Source organism: Notamacropus eugenii, chromosome 1 (genome assembly GCF_028372415.1).
Source record: "Notamacropus eugenii isolate mMacEug1 chromosome 1, mMacEug1.pri_v2, whole genome shotgun sequence".
Taxonomy (NCBI): domain Eukaryota; kingdom Metazoa; phylum Chordata; class Mammalia; order Diprotodontia; family Macropodidae; genus Notamacropus; species Notamacropus eugenii.
Genome location: NC_092872.1, coordinates 125,370,519 through 125,389,290, shown reverse-complemented (window position 1 = coordinate 125,389,290; position 18,772 = coordinate 125,370,519). Strand labels below are relative to the sequence as shown.

The following is an 18,772-nucleotide window of genomic DNA, read 5'->3' as shown; positions in this document are numbered from 1 at the left end:
GATATTTACCTGATGATAGGAAATATCAACTACCAAGACAAAAGTATAGGGTAGTTCTGCCCAGACGGCAGAAACTACTATTGCATCCTAAAAACTGGCACTCATATTGGCTATCTTCAGTAATGATGAATTTGCTTAGAGTGAAGCAATTTCTTCACCTTTGACTTAGGACCTCCAAGTAAGGGCTCAGGCATGGTGGAAGGGCTGTGGAAAGAGGGAAGCTTATTCTGGTAATGCTTGCTTATGCTTATCACTTACTTGATAGTTAAGAGGACCTAGGAAAGATTTTAGATACGAATCAATGACTCAGCAAGGACAACATTTACTTTAAAAATACAAAAAGCCATTTTCTATACAATTTATAGACTTCATAATTTATTTCTTTTGGCAAATTTATAATTTTCAATTACCTGAAAAGACATTCACTCTATCTCCATCACCAGGACCACAAATGGTCATCACAAACTCCCCATTTAAAACATGCTATAATATCAAAGGCATTAAGGATTTAAATACAGCTTCTTACATGCCAATGTATCCAAGCACTGAAACACCGTGCTCACAATATCAAGGTCATGTTAACTGCATTTCTTTGCATGCTACAAAGATCCAGCTTGGGGGACAAAATCCCCATAAGCACCATCTCCTCCCTCAAGTTCCTTGAGGGCTAATAAGGCTTTTTATAAATAACAAAGGCAAAAAGCATCTTAATATATACACAGTACAAAGGAAGAATATAATCTTCCCTTTGTGTCTTCCTTAGAATCAGGCTGAGCAGCATTATTTAAAATAATCAAATAACAGATCCCAACTCTTCAGTTTATCATGGCAAAACTGAGAGGGAAAAAGAACTTGAAAGGGTCCTTTACTAACAGCTATTCTAGGACACCAGATAATGAAAAATCTTCTAAATGAAATCAACAGTCTCAAAGTAAAGGATAATTTTCTTCTGACTCATGGTGTAGTTTTTGCAATGAGGATTTTAAAAATATTCTAGATCCTTATATATCACTAGAGTAGTATCTCTAGGGTACTTCTCATAATCCTGGTCTATGTAAAGATTTCAATTCCACAGATACAAATTTTGTCTTGAACTCTCCTAGTCTGAGAATTTTTAAAGGCAAGAAAATGAAAAACTCAAGCTGTACTACTCTTTGCCCAAAGTAAAAACCAGAGCTGAACCAAAGTAAAGGAAAATAGATAATTTTAAAGTGAACAGCTATAGCTCCTTGCATGTCTGTCTGAAGCATATTAGGAATTCAGTCCCGTCTTCATTCAACAAAATGAAATGTGCAATTTAGACATCTTGGGCAAAATTTAATTTACAAAAAAAGGTCAAGTTCACACACAAGGTTTAACTCTGGAATTTCATTTGTAACTAGCTCAGGACACTGGTTACAGTCTTTTTAAAAGTCTTCATTGACATACTACTTCCCTAAAGTTTAGCCAGAATGTGATCAGGCTCTGATCTAAGTATTTCTCCCTTCTCTTTTTGCTAAAAGTTCTACTGCACCCAAAGGATTTGTTGATTTATCAGCTTAATGAGCATATCATTTCCATTCCACATTCCAACCTGTCCTAAAATAATTGCTAGTTATAACCAGCATGATTTACTGTTTTTTTTTTTCTGAAAAAAAAAAAATGAAAGTAAAAGGAGGTTTAAAAGTTGAATTAACATTGGGAATATTGCATCTACTACTCAAAACAAAAAAAAATCACCAGTTTTGAAACTTATACATATCACATAAAGTAGGAATTTGTTAATTTCCGATATATTCCAATTTTACGTTACTCCATGACTAAAGAGATTATACTATTTTGGGGAAGAAAATACCATTCACCATTTAATAGCACATGAACAAAGTAAAACAGTCGATACTTTCCTGGTTTGTTTTTCTCATGTTTAAACTTCTACCCACTCTGTTGAGTTTTATTCAAGTGCTCAGGGACATTCAGAGATATAATACAGTGCTGCCATGTAAACTGAGCACAAAGTACAACAGTTTAAGCTGAAAGTCACAAGAAACCTCAAAATGAGAAAAGTCTCAAAAATGCTGATAAAACAAAAGAATCCCCCAAATTCAAATGCATTCCTAGGTATCTAACATTAGGACAGACTCTTGATTATAGAGAATGTCACCTCTGTTAGTTTCTAACCCTATCTGGGTTATGTTGAGCATGCTTTATGTAGCAGATCCGTGGTAAAGTTGCTAATATCCCTAAAATTTTTTGTTCTACATTGCACGCAGTAACACCAATATTGTATGATGATCAACCGTGAATCCCAACTATTCTCTGCCACACAATGATCCCAGACAATTCCAAAGGACCTAGGATACAAATGCTGTCCATCTCCAGAGCAAGAACTAATGGAGCCTGAATGCAGACTGAAGGAAACTCTTTTTGTAACTTTATTTCTCTTGTTTTTCTTATGGTCTATGGTTTCCTTCATAACAGGACTCATGTGGAAATATGGTTTGCATGTATGGCCTATACCAAATTGCTTACCTTCTCAATTTGAGGGAGGGAAAGGAAGAAGGGAGAGAATTTTAACTCAAAATTTTAAAAAACAAATGTTAAAAATTGTTTTTACATGTGATCAGGACAAAATAAACTATGAAATTTTAAAAAAAGGATTGGTGTTCTAATTACAAATACAGGTTATTTTCCTACACTTCAAAAATAATTTTTAAATGCCCAAAGTCAATTCTGGATGGGGAAAAACCCTTCAAAAATATAGCTATTAATAAACATCTTATTTTGAGTAAAGAACATTTAGAACCAGAGCCTATTCTGTCTCATAAGCTCCTAATTACCTTAATTAATCTTACCCTAAAAGGGATGTGCTTTAATATCATACACAAAAAGGACTACAGAAATTACAGCCCTTTAACTTTTTGTGGATCTATAACTTTAAAAGATGTAGGTTCAGCAAGCAGTATATCCTTGATGTATTAATTTAACCATACTGAATGTATAAAGACACAGCTACACATTCCTTTCATATATTCTTGGACTTGCCCCAGGGAGTTATCATTCATGTATGCATTTCAGACAGCTGCTGGATAGAAGCCTTATTAGATGAGAATCACGTATCTAGTTAGTATTTTTTTCTTTCTAAATTCAAACAGAAAAAGAATTTTAGAAAAAGGCACAGTTGTGCTTCCTCTAAAAACACAGAAAGCTGTTCAGGGAGGTCCCAATTCTCAGATGTTATCTGGCACGCTGGTTGGAAAGAAGGAAGTCCTTGTCTTGGCATAACAGGCATCGTTTCAAATTTCTACAAGAGCCACCAGCAGTGAAGAATGCCCAGATACCCATGAGCAGCATGATAACATATGATGCTGCTAAACTTGCTTTATAATAGGGATTCAGGAAGGTCTGTAGGGAAAGAAAAGTAAATTAGCTGGGGTGATATAAGATTTTATAATAGACAGCTGAAAAGATCAAAGACAAATGAAGGTAAACACAGAATGTATTCAATAGCTCAGGCTTATTTCACCAAATGTTTAATTTATGTGATGTACAATAAGCACTAAATAATGAGACTAAAATTTTAAAAAGAAAAACAACTGAAAAGGCAAGAAACTGGTTTAACAAATACAGAGGGAGCTTTGTCTACTGTAGACTGACAGATTCAAATGGAGCGGAGGAATAGCTCATGAGAAATGTATAGGTTGAGGAACTGAGGGGTTACTGTGTTTGAAGGATAGTCAATACACACACACTGAAATCTGCTATATGAAGGCATGATTTGGGGAGCAGAGAAAAACTGAGTCATGTACTGAACTCATTGAGGAAATAAGGGGAGTGACCTAGAGGCTGTAGGCAACTGTAGGCAACAACTACCAGGATTTTGATTCAATGGTAGATATGGATTTCACGAACCTCAAAGGGCAAGAGGTAACTGAGTGATGATGGTAGGGAGAGAACCTAGAACTAGCAATAGGGAGCAAGGAGTGTTCCAATTCTCCTGCCATAATCAGTGATCCAAGGGAAATGAGTGAAGGTGTACCCAAAAACTGAGCAGGGTAGGTGGGAAGGCTGTGCCATTGTGGTGGAGCCAGGTTGTCAGTGACTGTTGGAATTATTGGAAGAGGAAAAATTTAGGATGAAGGAATGCTTGTTGTCAGTGGTAAAGTGGAAAGGTAGGTATTGTCTGGTTAGGACTTTAGAGTGGGAGGGTTGAGATGAATGGGCAATGGGGTTCAAAAATCACTGAAATGCATAAGGTATGCCTAGGTTTAAGTATGGAAGGTGCCACTTTTCTTCCCAGAGGAGGATGGAGATCAGGTATGAGGCAAGTGTAGCATAATGCAGAATGCCTCCAGTCAGATAAGAGGCCCCTTTTCACTTCTCTTCTATCTAAAGGCTGAAGACTAAGCCAGAGACAAGTGCAACAGGAGAAGCTGAACATGCACAGCAGGGCGCTGAAATCTCTCTCCCTACCAGCTTTCCCCTTTCCCTCAGGGGACAGGTACAGCAGAAGATGGAAGGCACAAGATACATTTGGAGGTCAGCCTTGATACTTTCCTTCAGGAAGTGCTGAAGGATGAGAATGACAGAGAAAACAGCTGGCACTGGGAAGAAGGTTTGTTTTTCCAGAAGTTAGGGTAAAGGGGGTGGGAATAAGCTAATGAATGAAGAGTAAGTCCAGGAAAAAAAATCAGCAGATGGTAGAATTCCAATGATAAAGACAGGCGATCAGAAAGTGCGAGGTCTCATCCCAACCACCAACTGACCGGTCTTGTGGAGAGAGACACCACTGAATCTCAGTAGGGGACAGGGAAGACCCAAGCAGGGGCTCTGCCTCAAGGCTAGTGCAGCAGAGTCTGGCAGTGCCATGGCCCAAGGGCTTCTGGAAGCCAAATAGTGTTGCTTCCATAACTGTGAGTGTCTTAAACAGGTTTCCTGCCCACTCACTTGCTTTTCCCCTTTGATGTTAAAAACAGTGATTGGCCCTGGGTTGGTTTGTGTTTATTTTTAAGATTTTCTTATTGTTTTTGAAGTTTATCACTGTTCTCTGTTGTTGCTGTTTCTCAGTATTTCAAATGTTTCTATTGGGAAAGGAGGTGAGCAAAGATGGGACATCTTAGGCTATTATTCCATTATCTTCTCAGGAGTCTTTTGTTATCACTATTATTAACAGTTGTTGGTAATAATAATATTCAACAGAATAAAGTTATTTAAAAGACCCAATTTACTTTCTGTTCCCACTTTAAACAAGAACAAATGAATGGTAATTCTCATTTAAAGATAAAATAGTATTCACAAGAAGTGAATGGTGTTTTTAAAAGGAAATTTTCTAGAATAAAGCACAGACAAATGAGAGTCCTTTAATTCTAAGAGAAACCAACTAAGTACAGATGAATGGAACTTAAAGAAAACTACAGGTTCTAAAAGGACAGCCTAAGACACTACAAAATGGGTTCTAATAATTTTCCGAGTTAAAAAAAAATTGTGAAAAGGCAGGAAGTTTTCTCATATTTTTTTAAAAGTCATATTCCTAAATGGCATTTCCTTCTTTAGGCATATGAAGAAATGTATAATTCCACACAGTGGCTATAGTACAAACACATAAACTGGACTCACCAGACCTGACACCAGCAGATGACTCACGATGACCACGATTAGTGCCCACCAATTTTTAGTCTCACATGCATCGAAAAACACAACTCCCCAGAAGACATGCAGCAAAACCATCACTAGAGTCATGAAAGCTGAAAGACAGTGAACTGTTAGCGTACAGTCATATAAAGGAAAGTAAAATTAGGATATAAATATACAGATGTGTTGTCTTGGGGTATCATCTTGCTTCTTATTACTCACAACAGAAATATGTAAGCATTATACATCAGTGAATACCATAAACATTATATATGTGTGTGTGTATAGCATTGAATGTATTTTTTACCTTCTTGTAATTATGCTTAGATAAATGCACCAAACAGTATTACATCTTCACATCTAGCTTGTGTGTGTCATTAAATAAAATGACAGATTCCAAATGAAAACTTCAAGAGTTTCAAGCAATTTCCTTAAATGGTTCAAGAATACTGTTCGTTCTTGGATCCAACTATACCTTTCTCTATTAACTCTGTCTACAATAAATAAAAAGATTTTCCTGACCTAAAAAGAATAATTGTAAACATCTTATACCATATACCCCAATAGCCTCAAAATTGATATATGGTTCAAAGTAATACCATAAAAAATTAGGAAAAAACAGTTATGTTGAAGAGGTGGATTCTTAACCAAATAAGATAGTGGTTTGATAAGCATAAAAGAAATAATTTTGATTACATGAAACTGAAAAACTTTTTTGAGAATAAAATTAATGTGAGTAGGATAAGACAAGTGAATTACTAGGGAGAACACGTATTAAATATATCTAATAAGGGTCTGATGTCCAAGATACATAAGGATTTAATAAAAAAATAGAAAGTTAATGCCATTCCCTAATAAAGAAGTGGTCAAAGGATATGAACAACTAATTTTTTAAAGAATTGTAAATAACTAACCATATGAAAGTATTCTCCAAATCACTAATGTTAAAGAGAAACGTAAATCAAAACAAAACCTCACACCAAAAAGAATTGTCAAAGATAACAAAAAAAGAGGAAAGAGTTAAATTTAGATGGGTTATAGAAAGAGAAGTACACTAATGCATAGCTGACAGAGTTGTGAGTTGATAAAAGCATCCTGGAAAACAATTTGGAATTAAAAATGCTTATATCCTATGATACGTAAATATCTCCAAGGAAATCAATGAAAACTAAAGGCCACACATGCACCAAAATATTTGTAGCAGCACTTATTGTAGCCGCAAAGAACTAGAAACAAAGTTGATGCTCATCAGCTGAGGACTGGCTAAAACAAGTTGTGGTACACAAATGTAATGGAATATTATTGTGCTTTAAGAAAGGACAAATATAAAGAGAATCATAGGATGATACATATGTAGGATGCAAAGTAAGCAGAAGGAGAAAAACAGCATACACACAATGACTACATTAATGGAAACAGAAAGAGTAATGATAGAAAACGGACGCCATGGAATTATAATGACCAAGACTGGCCCCAAAGAAGAGATGTAAGAATGTTCTTATCTCTCTATTGAAAGAGTTGGAAAGCTCTGGGTATAGAACAATCCATATAATATTAGCCTTGGATGGTGTTTTTCCTTTTAGTTTTTGTTATAAGGTGCCAGGCCTAGAGGCCTGTGTGGGCTACCCGAGTCTTCTTACCTCACCTCCGAGGTCTTCGGTTGGCCAAAACCGGATGCTCATATGAGAGAAAGAACGTTCCAGAGTCGAACAAGGGTTGAGCTTTATTTCAGGGTCTACTTACAAGTGCAGGGAGATCTTCCTTAGGAGGAAGAGGGGGAGATTTCCTAAGGAGGCTAGGATCTTAAGGGATTGGAAGTAGAAGTACAAGCGGGGAGAGAGGGGGAGGGGAGAGAGGAAAGAGGGAAGCGGAGCCTACTGTCCTCTTGGCTCCTCACGTGCTAAGAGAGCTTTCAGGCTTCCTCAATCCTACTTAACCTTCAGCCACACAGTTTGCATCTGAATACCGTGCTGTTAGATAACAATAGTGTGCCCAGATCCGGGACGACCTCGAGGGCAGGGAGACTCCACCCATCACGTATCTCCCAGGGAGAGGCGGAAATACCCAAGCTAGCCGAGCTAGCTCAGTCTGACCTTCTCGAATCCCCGCTGTTCATGGAGGGCCTCGTAAGATTTGAACGGATTTGAACTTCCAATCCCAACAATAAGGAATTGACTTCCAGGATGGGGAGAGCTGGAGAATAAAATACTACTAAAGGTGGATAATGTAACATGTATGTGTGTGTATGTGTATAATGTAAAATGTAAAAATAAAATAAATCATTGTGATTTTCAATGAACAACATCACTAAGCTGAAATTTCTCCACTAAGCTTTTGAAGACAGAAATGAGAGAATAATAAAATAAAGATAGATAATGATCACTGAGGAGCACATCCTAGCCCTGCCACCATGAATGCAAAAGGTATATGAGGGCCGTAGCAGCTGAGAAGGAAGGCTAAGTTGCTAACAAGGATGCCTCTCTTCCAGCAGCATCCATCAGTCCAGGCTGGAGCAGGAGTACGCCTCTACACACAGCCCTTTTAGTTGCTGCTACTGAAAGCCACACCCACCCTCTCTGTCACCATGTCCTATCCCTACTGTCATGAAAGAAAAACTGAGCCTTCAGTTTTGAGCCACAGCAAGTCGCAAAGGAAGATAGATGGGGATTGTTATTAATAAGAGAGAAGTTACTATTACTCTGTTCAGCGCCAGAGCCCCAGACCCTCAGTAGGACTGTGACAATGAAGTGGACACATGCTGCCAAAGACTAAATACCACCCTCAGCAGATAATCTTTGATATCATTACTGTCCTCTGCTCCAGCCCCTCTCAAACACTGTCACAGAGACAGGACTGGTTGCTTCCTTTTTATCATATGATTTTCCTAAATGACTTTACACTGAACTTCCTCTCTCTTTTTCATCTCTATCAACTTAACACATAATCAAGTGATCCTCTCCCTATGGAAAACAAATTTCCACCTCCTACTTTCTTGGTCCCTGTGATTTATCATTATTTGCTAAAATGAAAACTTATTTTCTCTGTATCTCACCACACTCATCTCTATCTCACCCCCATTTCTATCCTCCTCCGCCTTCCTTGCATGGTACCATTGTTAATAAATTCCCTTTCATCCTCTATCTCCTTCTCCCAATCTTTCATTGCTCTTTTGATTGTGAAAACCTAGCTCTCTTTGGATGACGTTCCATCACTGGCCACTCTCATATTGTTGGTTACTCCTCTGAGAAGCCACAACACACCAGGCCCAGAGGAGGAAGCAGCATACATCTTGTTTATCAATGCCACTTACATACCCCGCTGCTTATAGACACCACTCAGGAACTTCTCCTCTTTTGAGCTACTCTCAGTTGACAAGATCCTTCCCAGATCATTGATTCCTGTCATCTATAAGTTTCAAGGTCATTCTCCTTTCTTAGAGTTGAATCATTAACTGAAAATCTTTTTCTCTTTACCCACTGCGAGTTTCCTCATCTCTCTTACTCCACATCTCTTATTTCCTCTATGTTTTCATCCATTCTGTTCTCCACTGTTGTAGTCTCTGAAGGAAAGATTGCTTGTCCTCCCTGCCAAAGCTCACCATTTCTACTTGCATCCTAGATCCACTCTCCTCTCATGAGCTCTGGGGCTTGTCCAACTGATCACTCCATTTCTCTCCACCTCATCTTTAATTTTGCCCTATAAATTTGTTCTTTCTCTGTTTTTTACAAACATACTAAGGTCACAGGATCACACAACTACAAATTTAGAGCTCGAAAGGTCCTTATATGACTTTTAATTCAACTCTCTTATTTTATAGATGAGGAAACTGAAGCCCTAGGAGGTTAAGTGACTAACCCAAGAACATATACGTAGAAAGCAGCAATCTCTGCTTACCCTTGGAAATTTTTCACTTGACCTTGACATTCCCTCAGGCTATTGTTCTAAATCTCTTTCCTTTTCACTGAAAAACTACTTTAATGGATCACCAACACTTATTTCCTCCACTTCTTCATGTCACACATTTTACTATTTAGTTTACACCAGTGATCCTGATGGTTAAATTTATAGGTCCAACCAACATGCTGGAGACATTCCAAATCTCTCATAGTTTATACGTGGCTCCTCATCTCACGTCACTCTGATGATGCCTTCCCCCCATTTTCTCCTCTTTCACTTCTGTCTCACACAAAGAGGTAACCCTTCTCCTTGCTAAAGTCAACCCTTCTATATGCCAAGTGATCCCATTTCATTCTTCCTTCTCTAGCACACTAACCCCTCTATCAATCCTACTTCTCATCAATCTTCAGTCTCTCCCTCTCTACCAAGCTGCTTTCCTATTACCTACGACTGTCCTGGGCCATCTTTCTCTCTACTATTTCAAGTAGTAATCTCACCAGCTTCCACAGATTCAATTATTATCTCTATGCTGATGACTTCCAAATTTACTTACCCAGCTCTAACTTCCCTCTTGATTTTCAGTCTCACATTCCAACTGCCTATAGGACTTATCCAACTGGATCCCTGGTATATATCTTCAACTCAATATGTCCAAAGGTGAATTCATTACCTTTCTCCCAAAACCCTCCTCTTTTTAACATCCCTGTTATTATCCAGGGCACAAACATCCTCTCAGTACACAAGGCTCACAACCTAGATGTCATCGTTGGCTTTTTACTCTCTCACTCATCCACCCCCACATATACAACTGTTGCAAAATCCTGTTCGTTACACCTTTGTAATCTCTCGTGTATGTGCTCCCCTTTTCTCCTCTGACACTGCCATCACCATCATGGTTCAGGCTCTCCTTACTTTCCTCCTGGACTACTGCAACAGCCTGCTGGTTTGTCTCCCTGCCTCAGGTCTCTCTCTAATTAGGTCAGTCTCCACTCAGCTGTCAAATTGATCTTCCTAAAGCACAGGTCTGATCATGTCATGCCTCTATTCAATAAACTAGTGACTCCCTATTACTTCCAGAATCAAATCTAAAATCCTCTGTTTGGCTTTTAAAGCCACTCACAACCTCACCCTTTCCAGACTTTTTTCACCTGTCTCCCCTCCATGTCCTCTGTGATTCTGTCAATACTGGCTTTTTTGTTGTACCCTTCATGCTTTGAATTCTCTCCTTCCTCATCTCTGTCTCTTTGATTCCCTTATTCCTTCAAGGCTCAGTCAAAGAAAAAGAAACAGAGCAGTGCCCTCCCTTATAAAGCCTATATTCTACTGGGAATAATGTGTATGAGTAGATTAAAAATACATGCAAGACAATTTCAAGGAGGAAGAAACACTTGCAGCTGGTGGGGAAGAGAGGGAAGGAATCAGGTCTCCTAGGAGGTGGTACTTAAACTGAGCTTTGAAAGGAATTACGAATTCTAAAAGGCATAAATGAGAAGGAAATTTATTCATGGAAGTCAACCTGTGCAAAGGCACAGAGGTGGGAGATGGAATGCCAAGTGTGAGGGACAGCAAGTACAACATTTTGGCTGGAATGCAGTGCGTGAAAGGAAGTAATGCAGAATAAATCTTAAAAGGTAGGCTGGAGCCAGATTGTGCAGGGATTAAAATGCCTACTAGAAGAGTTTGTATTTGATCCTAGAGAGACACTAGAGAGCTTATTAAGAAGAGGAACAATGTGGTGATAAAGCCTCCGTTTGAACATTATGGATGGCAAGGAATTCACTATTTTATGAGCTAGTTATTGTTCACTATCACAAAGCTCTCAATTGTTATAAAATCATTTCTTATTTTAAGTCAAAATTTGCCTTTTTGTAGCTTCTCTCAATAGTTTTGCTCCCATCAGCAATAATGAACAAATCTGTTTCTTCCTCCACGTAGCAGTCTTTTAAACAAAGGGCATTCAAAAGTCTCCAGGCAGTTTTCAGCTATTAAAGCAAGTAGCTTAACACTGCAACAAGACTTGTGGAAAATCCTATATATGAAGACAGCTACCAAGTTTCCGTTTAGTCTTCTCTTTTCTAAGCTAAATAGCCTTAACTCCTTCAGTTATTCCAAATCCTTTACCATCCTCCTAATTTTCTCTGGATGTGTTCTAATTTGTCACAGTCCCTTTTATGTTCTGTTACTTCAAACTAGAAGTAACAGTACAGACATCTGAGTAACTTGGGGTTAGATGATTACAGCTTCCTAAAGTTGTATTCACAGGATCACAGATTTACAGCTGGAAGAAACCTTAAAGGACAGCTAGTCTAATCTAACTTCAGATAAGAGAAAATGATCCCCTCAGACAAGGTGTGACTTGCCCAAGGTCACGTAGGTAGTGAAAAGGCAGAGTACGGATTTGAAGCCAGGTGTTCTGACACCAAATCCAGAACTCTTGCTATTATTCTACTCTGTACATTCCCTCATATAAATCTTTCTCTGATGCCTCATAATGTTGCAGAGATGACATTGTTTTCTCAAGGACTATGAAGACAGAGCTAAAGTTATGGAAGGTTCTGTCAAACTGCACAGGCTTTGACAATGATCCCAAGGACATACTTTGTTTTCTGGTCAAGGACCAACTAATTAAACAGTGAAGCTTATCAACAGTAGGTTGGCTTCTAGGTGATAAAACAAAAATACAAAATGATCTTCAGACTTGTGTAGTAACAGCAAGGGAAGGAAAGAACCATGCAACGATAGATTTATAGGCATAAAAGACCTTAGAGTACATCTAATCTAGCCTTTTAATCTTAGAAATGAAGAACCTGAGTTTCAGTGAGGCTAAGGAAGTTAAAAAGGTAGTTGGTTAAATGGTAGAGCTGGGATTTAAACTGATTAAGCTTAGGGCAATAAATGATGATACATGGGTATACAGAGGTTGCAACATATTACTAACCATAACTTGCATGTAAAAAGTAGTGTAAAGGCAAGAGGAGATCAGGCAAAATAAACGACCCAAAAAGATCATCATGTAGCAAGAGAGAGAACTGAAAACCAAAATGCTAAACTGCTATGCACTTCACATTTTTAAAAAAGACTTCCTTCTAGCATGTTAAACAGATTTTTCCGTAGTAGGGCTTATTAGAAGCACATGAACAAGAATTATATGGGATAAAAAGGTACGAATGGATTGTAATCTGGGCCACTGGAGAAAGAATACACATGTTCATGAGAACATGGATCCACTGAAGTTTAAGACTGCGCTGCCCTGGGGCAGCTAGGTGGCACAGTACATGCAATGCCAGCCCTGGAGTCAGAGGATCTGGGTTCAAATACAGCCTCAGACACTGGTTGTGCGTTCCTAGGCAAGTCACTTAATCCCCATTGTCTCCCCAAAAAAAGAAAAAAGAAAAGGTTTCACTGACCCCCACTTGTTCCTGTATAATTTATTGGTGCTAAATTTCACACTGTTGCTTTCTGTCTAGCAGTTTCTTGGAACAAAATCATTCTAAACCTTTTTCCGAAAAAAAAAAGAACAAAATTTGGGGGCAAGATGTACTATTTTCATTACCCTCACAAGTCAGTTTTATGAACAGAAAGTAGCAACTCCATATTGGTCAGAACACATTTGGCATTTTACGTTCATCCACATTAGGAAGGATAATAATGAATTAGAGAGAACATGCAAAAGAGGGCAAGCAGTATGAGTGGTCTGGAAATTATTTCTTAAGAAGAAAGTCTGAAGGAACTGGAAATGCATAGTTGGCAAAGAGAAGACTTAGCAAGGATGTAATGACTGTCCTCAATTATCTGGGTGCCATGGGCATGAGTTATTCTGAACTGTCCAAGAGGGTAGAATTAGGTAAAAGATAAAAGTTATAGAGAAGCAGATTTTTATTGAATATAAGAGGAAACTGTCACAATTAAGAGTTGTTCAACAATGGAATGAGCTTTTTTACAAAACAGTAAGTTTCTTATGAGCAGACATATTCAGAAGTATAATCCAGATAAACATCTGTCAACAAGTTTGTAGAGAGGATTCCTGGATGGGATAACAGGGTTTGTAGTTCTAACTTCCAAGGCTGCCCAAGCAAAATGTAACAGAAGAACCGCTATGTAAATCCAGACTCCAAATCTGTTTTTTTCCATTAAACTGTGTTACTCTTCAAGCTAGAATGGAAAAAGATTAAACTGAGATGAACTCCAAGGTACATTTCAACTCTAAGACTGCACACATAGTGCTCATTCTTGCTCAGCACTATACTAGTACCTTTGAAAAAATACAAAAGAAAAAAAATTTAGATCAGAAAATATAGTTGGATCAATATTCTACTACAGTTGTTGCATGGTTGCTAGCAGAACACACCAGATCTCTGAAGAATTACAAATAAGTATCATCCAGAAAGCAAAAGAGGGGATCATGATGGGTGTGAACAGGATGTGATACATTACAAAAAAGTAATTAATTATGAAGGCATAAAAGACGCCAAAGAAATGTTTGAAACAAAAAGATGACAGGCTGGTGACAGAGCTAGAAAAAGGGCTAACTAATGGAAAGCCCATGAATTTCATTGATAGCTTTGTGGTATTAGAATAAAGTGAGGGAGATATTTAGCATATTGGATGAAAATACTGTATTGAACTCACAGGAAGATCTGGAAAAGGGTTAGTTACAAAGGACGGGCAGGCATAAAGGGATGAGACTGGCAGCGATGTAGAAAATGTAAGTATTACATAGTTGGACATCCTTGCCTAATGAAGGGCCAAAACCTAACAAGTTTTACTGAGCAATTACTCAGTAAATTACATTTATATATTATGTGGATATTTTTGCTGATGATAATCAGAATATCTATTCTACTAAAATTTGCTACAAAAAGTTAACTAATATTATAACACACATCTATTAGAAAATAATTTGGTAGAATTTCCATTTAGGATTGGCATAAAACTTACAAAACAAAAACGCAGAACTAAAAGGGAATCTGCAAAGTCTCTAGTCCAAACTCACATTCTGTATATGAAGAAACTGAGAACTAGAAGCCCTTCCACCTTACTTCTGGTCAAGTTCTCTTCCCACTATATATTTCCCTACTGATTGTTTCAATATTTTAATCATTTTGAACTTTGGTTCTATCATATTTCTCATTAACTTTCCCTTCCCGTCTGACAAAGTTCAAAATTGTCACAACTGAGAGTCAATCAACAAATGCCAAAAATCTTACTGATCAAACCATTAAACCTACAATATGAGTATTCTCGAGTGCATGCCTTCATCACTTCATTACTGGACTATTGCAATAGCATATTGGTGGGTCTGCTTGCCTTAAGTCCTTCTCCACTCCAATCTACCCTCCTTTAGGATATCAAAGGGACTATCTTAAAATGCAGGTCAGACCATGTCTATGTCTGTCTTGTCTGTCTGACACAGACAGACAGACAGACAGACAGACAGACACACACACACACACACACACACACACACACACACACACACACACACTAAAGTCTAGTAGGTCCCTACTGTTTCCGGGATCAAATACAAAATCTTGTTTCATGATCAAAGCCCTTTGTAACCCAGTCCTCTCCTACTTTTCTGTCTTCTTACTCCTCACTACACATTCTTCAATACAATGAAGATGGCCTCCTGGCTGTTTCAAGAATAATACATTCCATGTCTAGGTTCTGATTGTCACCCATGTGTGAAATGTTCTTATTCCTCAACTCCACCTCATGACTTCCCTGACTTCCTTAAAATCCCAATTAAAATCCCATCTTCTATAGGAAGCCTTTTCCAAACTCTCCTAATTCTAAATTATTTTAAAACTTAAATCCCTTAAATGATTTCCTCTTTATTCTGTACACAGCTTGCTCTGTATAGATTAGTTTGCATGTAGCCTCGCTCACCAGCTTGTAAGCTGTTTGGAGGCAGTGGCTTCGGCACTTAGCGCAGTGCCTGGCACATGGGAGGTGCTTTAATAAATGTTTACTGACTGTTACCCGTGATCAGGAGTTCTTAACCTGGAGTTCATTAGTTCCAAGGTGTCCATGAGCTTAGGTGGGAAAAAATAAATCTTTATTTCAAAATAATCAGTTGATATTATGCATTCAAAAACATTGTTTGCTGTGAAGGCACCCAAACGTTTCCCTAGGCTGCCAAAGAGGTCCACAACACAAAAAAGGTTAAGAACCCCTGTTCTAAACATAGTCATTTTACAAAGAGCTTATAAACATTGTGGCTAAAATTGATACTATCTTCATAAATAACAATTAAATCAAACTTTAAAATAGACATAGATTAATGAATCCTCTTTACATTGAATACAAAAAATAAACACAATAAATATGCTGCATACAATAAAAAATCATTTTAAAGTTTGACTCCAGGAATACTCACAGTTTCAAAAAAAATCTAATATTATAAATTAAATGAGGCTCTATGCTTATTTTGTAAAATTCTAGCTACAATGTCTTTCTACAGAATATGATTCAGATACATGACCAATAAAATGGGGAAGAAATTCAAAGTGACAGACTCCTTTCCTTTATAATTTTGAATAAACTATTAGGAACATTCTTCTGACCTTAAAACCCAAAAAATATATTGTAGTATTTGTTTAGTCCAAGGAACATTTCCAACAAATCTAACTGGAACTATCGTGTTATTCTACCAAGGCTTCAAGAAGAATTAGCTAGCTTGTATTTGTAGATTTGTGAGATTTTAAAATTATTTTTCAAAGCTTAACACTCCTGGGGGTGGAGTCAAGATGGTAGAGTAGAAGGATAGACCTACAGAAGCTCTCCGCCCATAGCCCATAAAATACCTGTAAAAAATGACTCTAAACAAATTTGAGAGCAGCAAAAGCCACAAAACAACAGAGGGAAAGAGATCTCCAGCCCAAGACAGTCTGGAAGGCTGACAGGAAAGGTTTATAGCACCTGGCTTGGAGTGGAGCACAACACAGACATGGACAGGACCAGAGAAGGCTTCAGCATGCAGAATCATGGGTAGCAGCAGCAGTTCTCAGATTTCTCAACCCACAAATGCCAAAGACAGCTTCAAAGGTCAGTGAGAAAGCTCTTTCATCTGAGTGAGAAGGGAATGCAGTCTGGCCCTAGTTCCAGCTCCCAGCAGCCACTGCAGCATCCAATTTTTGGAGCTCTTGGGCTAAAGACCCTAGGGGAATCGAGCAGTTGATCTGGGTCTCAGGCCTGAGTGGCAGTCCTGGGGTGAGGAGGAGCACTAGCCTGGTGGAGCTGCTGGAGGCTCTGGAGAGGGAATTTTACTTGTGGTTGCTCTCAGACCAGAGTACTCTTGATTGTGCCACCTTGGAGGAACTGCGAACTTACAGGTCTCTAGAGTATGCCCTCCACTTGAAAATAGACTCAGAAATTCAAGTAACTGGCTGGGAGAACAGCCAAAAAAGGGAAAAAAAATAAGACTACAGAAGGTTACTTTCTTGATGAACAGGTATTTTCTTAGAGGACATAAAAGTCAAGGCTTTTGCATCCAAAACATCCAAAATAAATATGCAATGGTTTCAGGTCATGGAAGAGTTCAAAAAGGATTTTCAAAATCAAGTAAGAGAGGCGGAGGAAAAATTGGGAAAAGAAATGGGAGCAATATAAGAAAATCATGAAAGAGTGAGTCAACAGCTTGCTAAAGGAGACCCAAAAAATGCTGAAGAAAATAACACCGTTAAAAATAGACTAAGCCAAGTGGCAAAAGAGGTCCAAAAAGTCAATGAGGAGAAGAATGCTTTAAAAAGCAGAATGGGTCAGATGGAAAAGGAGGTTCAAAAGCTCACTGAAGAAAATAGTTCTCTAAAAATTAGAATGGAGCAGATGGAAGCTAATAGCTTTATGAGAAACCAAGAAATTGCAAAACAAAACTAAAAGAAAGAAAAGATAGAAGACAATGTGAAACATCTCACTGGAAAAACAGATCCAGGAGAGACAATAGATCCAGGAAAGACAATAGATCCAGGAAATAGATCCAGGAGAGACAATTTAAAAATTATGGGACTACCTGAAAGCCATGATCAAAAAAAAAAGAGTCTAGACATCATTTCTCATGAAATTATCAAGGAAAACTGCCCTGATATTCTAGAACCAGAGGGTAAAATAAATATTGAAAAAATCCACAGATCATCACCTGAAAGAGATCCAAAAAGAAAAACTCCTAGGAATATTGTAGTCAAATTCCAGAGTTCCCAGGTCAAGGAGAAAATATTGCAAACAGCCAGAAAGAAACATTTTAAGTATTGTAGAAATACAATCAGGGTAACACAAGAAAGAGCAGCTTCTACATTAAGGGACTGAAGGGCTTGGAATATGATATTCCAGAAGTCAAAAGAACTAGGATTAAAACCAAGAATCACCTACCCAGCAAAACTGAGTACAGGGGAAAAAATAGTCATTCAATGAAATAGAGGACTTTCAAGCATTCTTGACGAAAAAACCAGAGCTGAATAGAAAATGTGACTTTCAAACACAACAAACAAGAGAAGCATGAAAAGGTAAACAGGAAAGAGAATCATAAGAGACTTACTAAAGTTGAACTGTTTACATTCCTACACGGAAAGATAACATTTGTAACTCTTGAAACTTTTCTTAGTATTTGGGTAGTTGGAGGGTTTATACACATACACACATGGTGCACACATACATAGACAGAGGGCACAGGGTGAGTTGAATAAGAAGGAATGATATCTAAAAAAATAAAATTAAGGGGTGAGAGAAGAATATATTGGGAGGAGAAAGGGAGAAATGGAATGGGACAAATTATCCCTCATAAAAGAGGCAAGAAAAAGTTTTTTCAATGGAAGGGAAAAGCGGGGAGGTAAGAGGGAAAAAGTGAAGCTTACTCTCATCACATTTGGCTTAAAGAGGGAATAACATGCACACTCAATTTGGTATGACAATCTGTCTTTACACTACAGGAAAGTAGGGGAGAAAGGGATAAGTAGGGGGGATGATAGGAGAGAGGGCAAATAGGAGGAGGGAGTAATTAGAAGTCAGCGCTTTTGGGGAGAGACAAGGTCAAAAGAGAGGACAGACTAAATGAGGGCAGGGCAGGATGGAAGGAAATACAGGTAGTCTTTCACAACATGACTACTATGGAAGTCTTTAGCAAAAGTACACATATATAGCCTATATCGAATTGTGTGCCTTCTCAGTAGGGATGGGTGGGGAGGGAGGAAGGGAGAGAAGTTGGAACTCAAAGGTTTAGGAATGAATGTTAAGAATTGTTTTTGCATGCAACTGGGAAATAAGAAATACAAGT

At 38.1% G+C, this 18,772-nt stretch overlaps 1 protein-coding gene across 2 annotated transcripts in view; it reads right to left on the bottom strand.

Annotated features, from left to right (window-relative positions):
- Nucleotides 1-306: 306 nt before the first annotated feature.
- The window catches only part of APH1B (aph-1 homolog B, gamma-secretase subunit), a 38,676-nt gene continuing 20,210 nt past the window's right edge, over nucleotides 307-18,772 (bottom strand). For both annotated transcript variants that reach the window (XM_072613345.1, XM_072613337.1), the window contains 2 exons: nucleotides 5,593-5,720; nucleotides 307-3,381 (listed from right to left, as the gene is read on the bottom strand). In XM_072613345.1, the coding sequence (XP_072469446.1) occupies nucleotides 3,214-3,381; nucleotides 5,593-5,720 (296 nt within the window). In that variant the 3' untranslated portion in view covers nucleotides 307-3,213. The remainder of the gene's footprint in view (nucleotides 3,382-5,592; nucleotides 5,721-18,772) is intronic.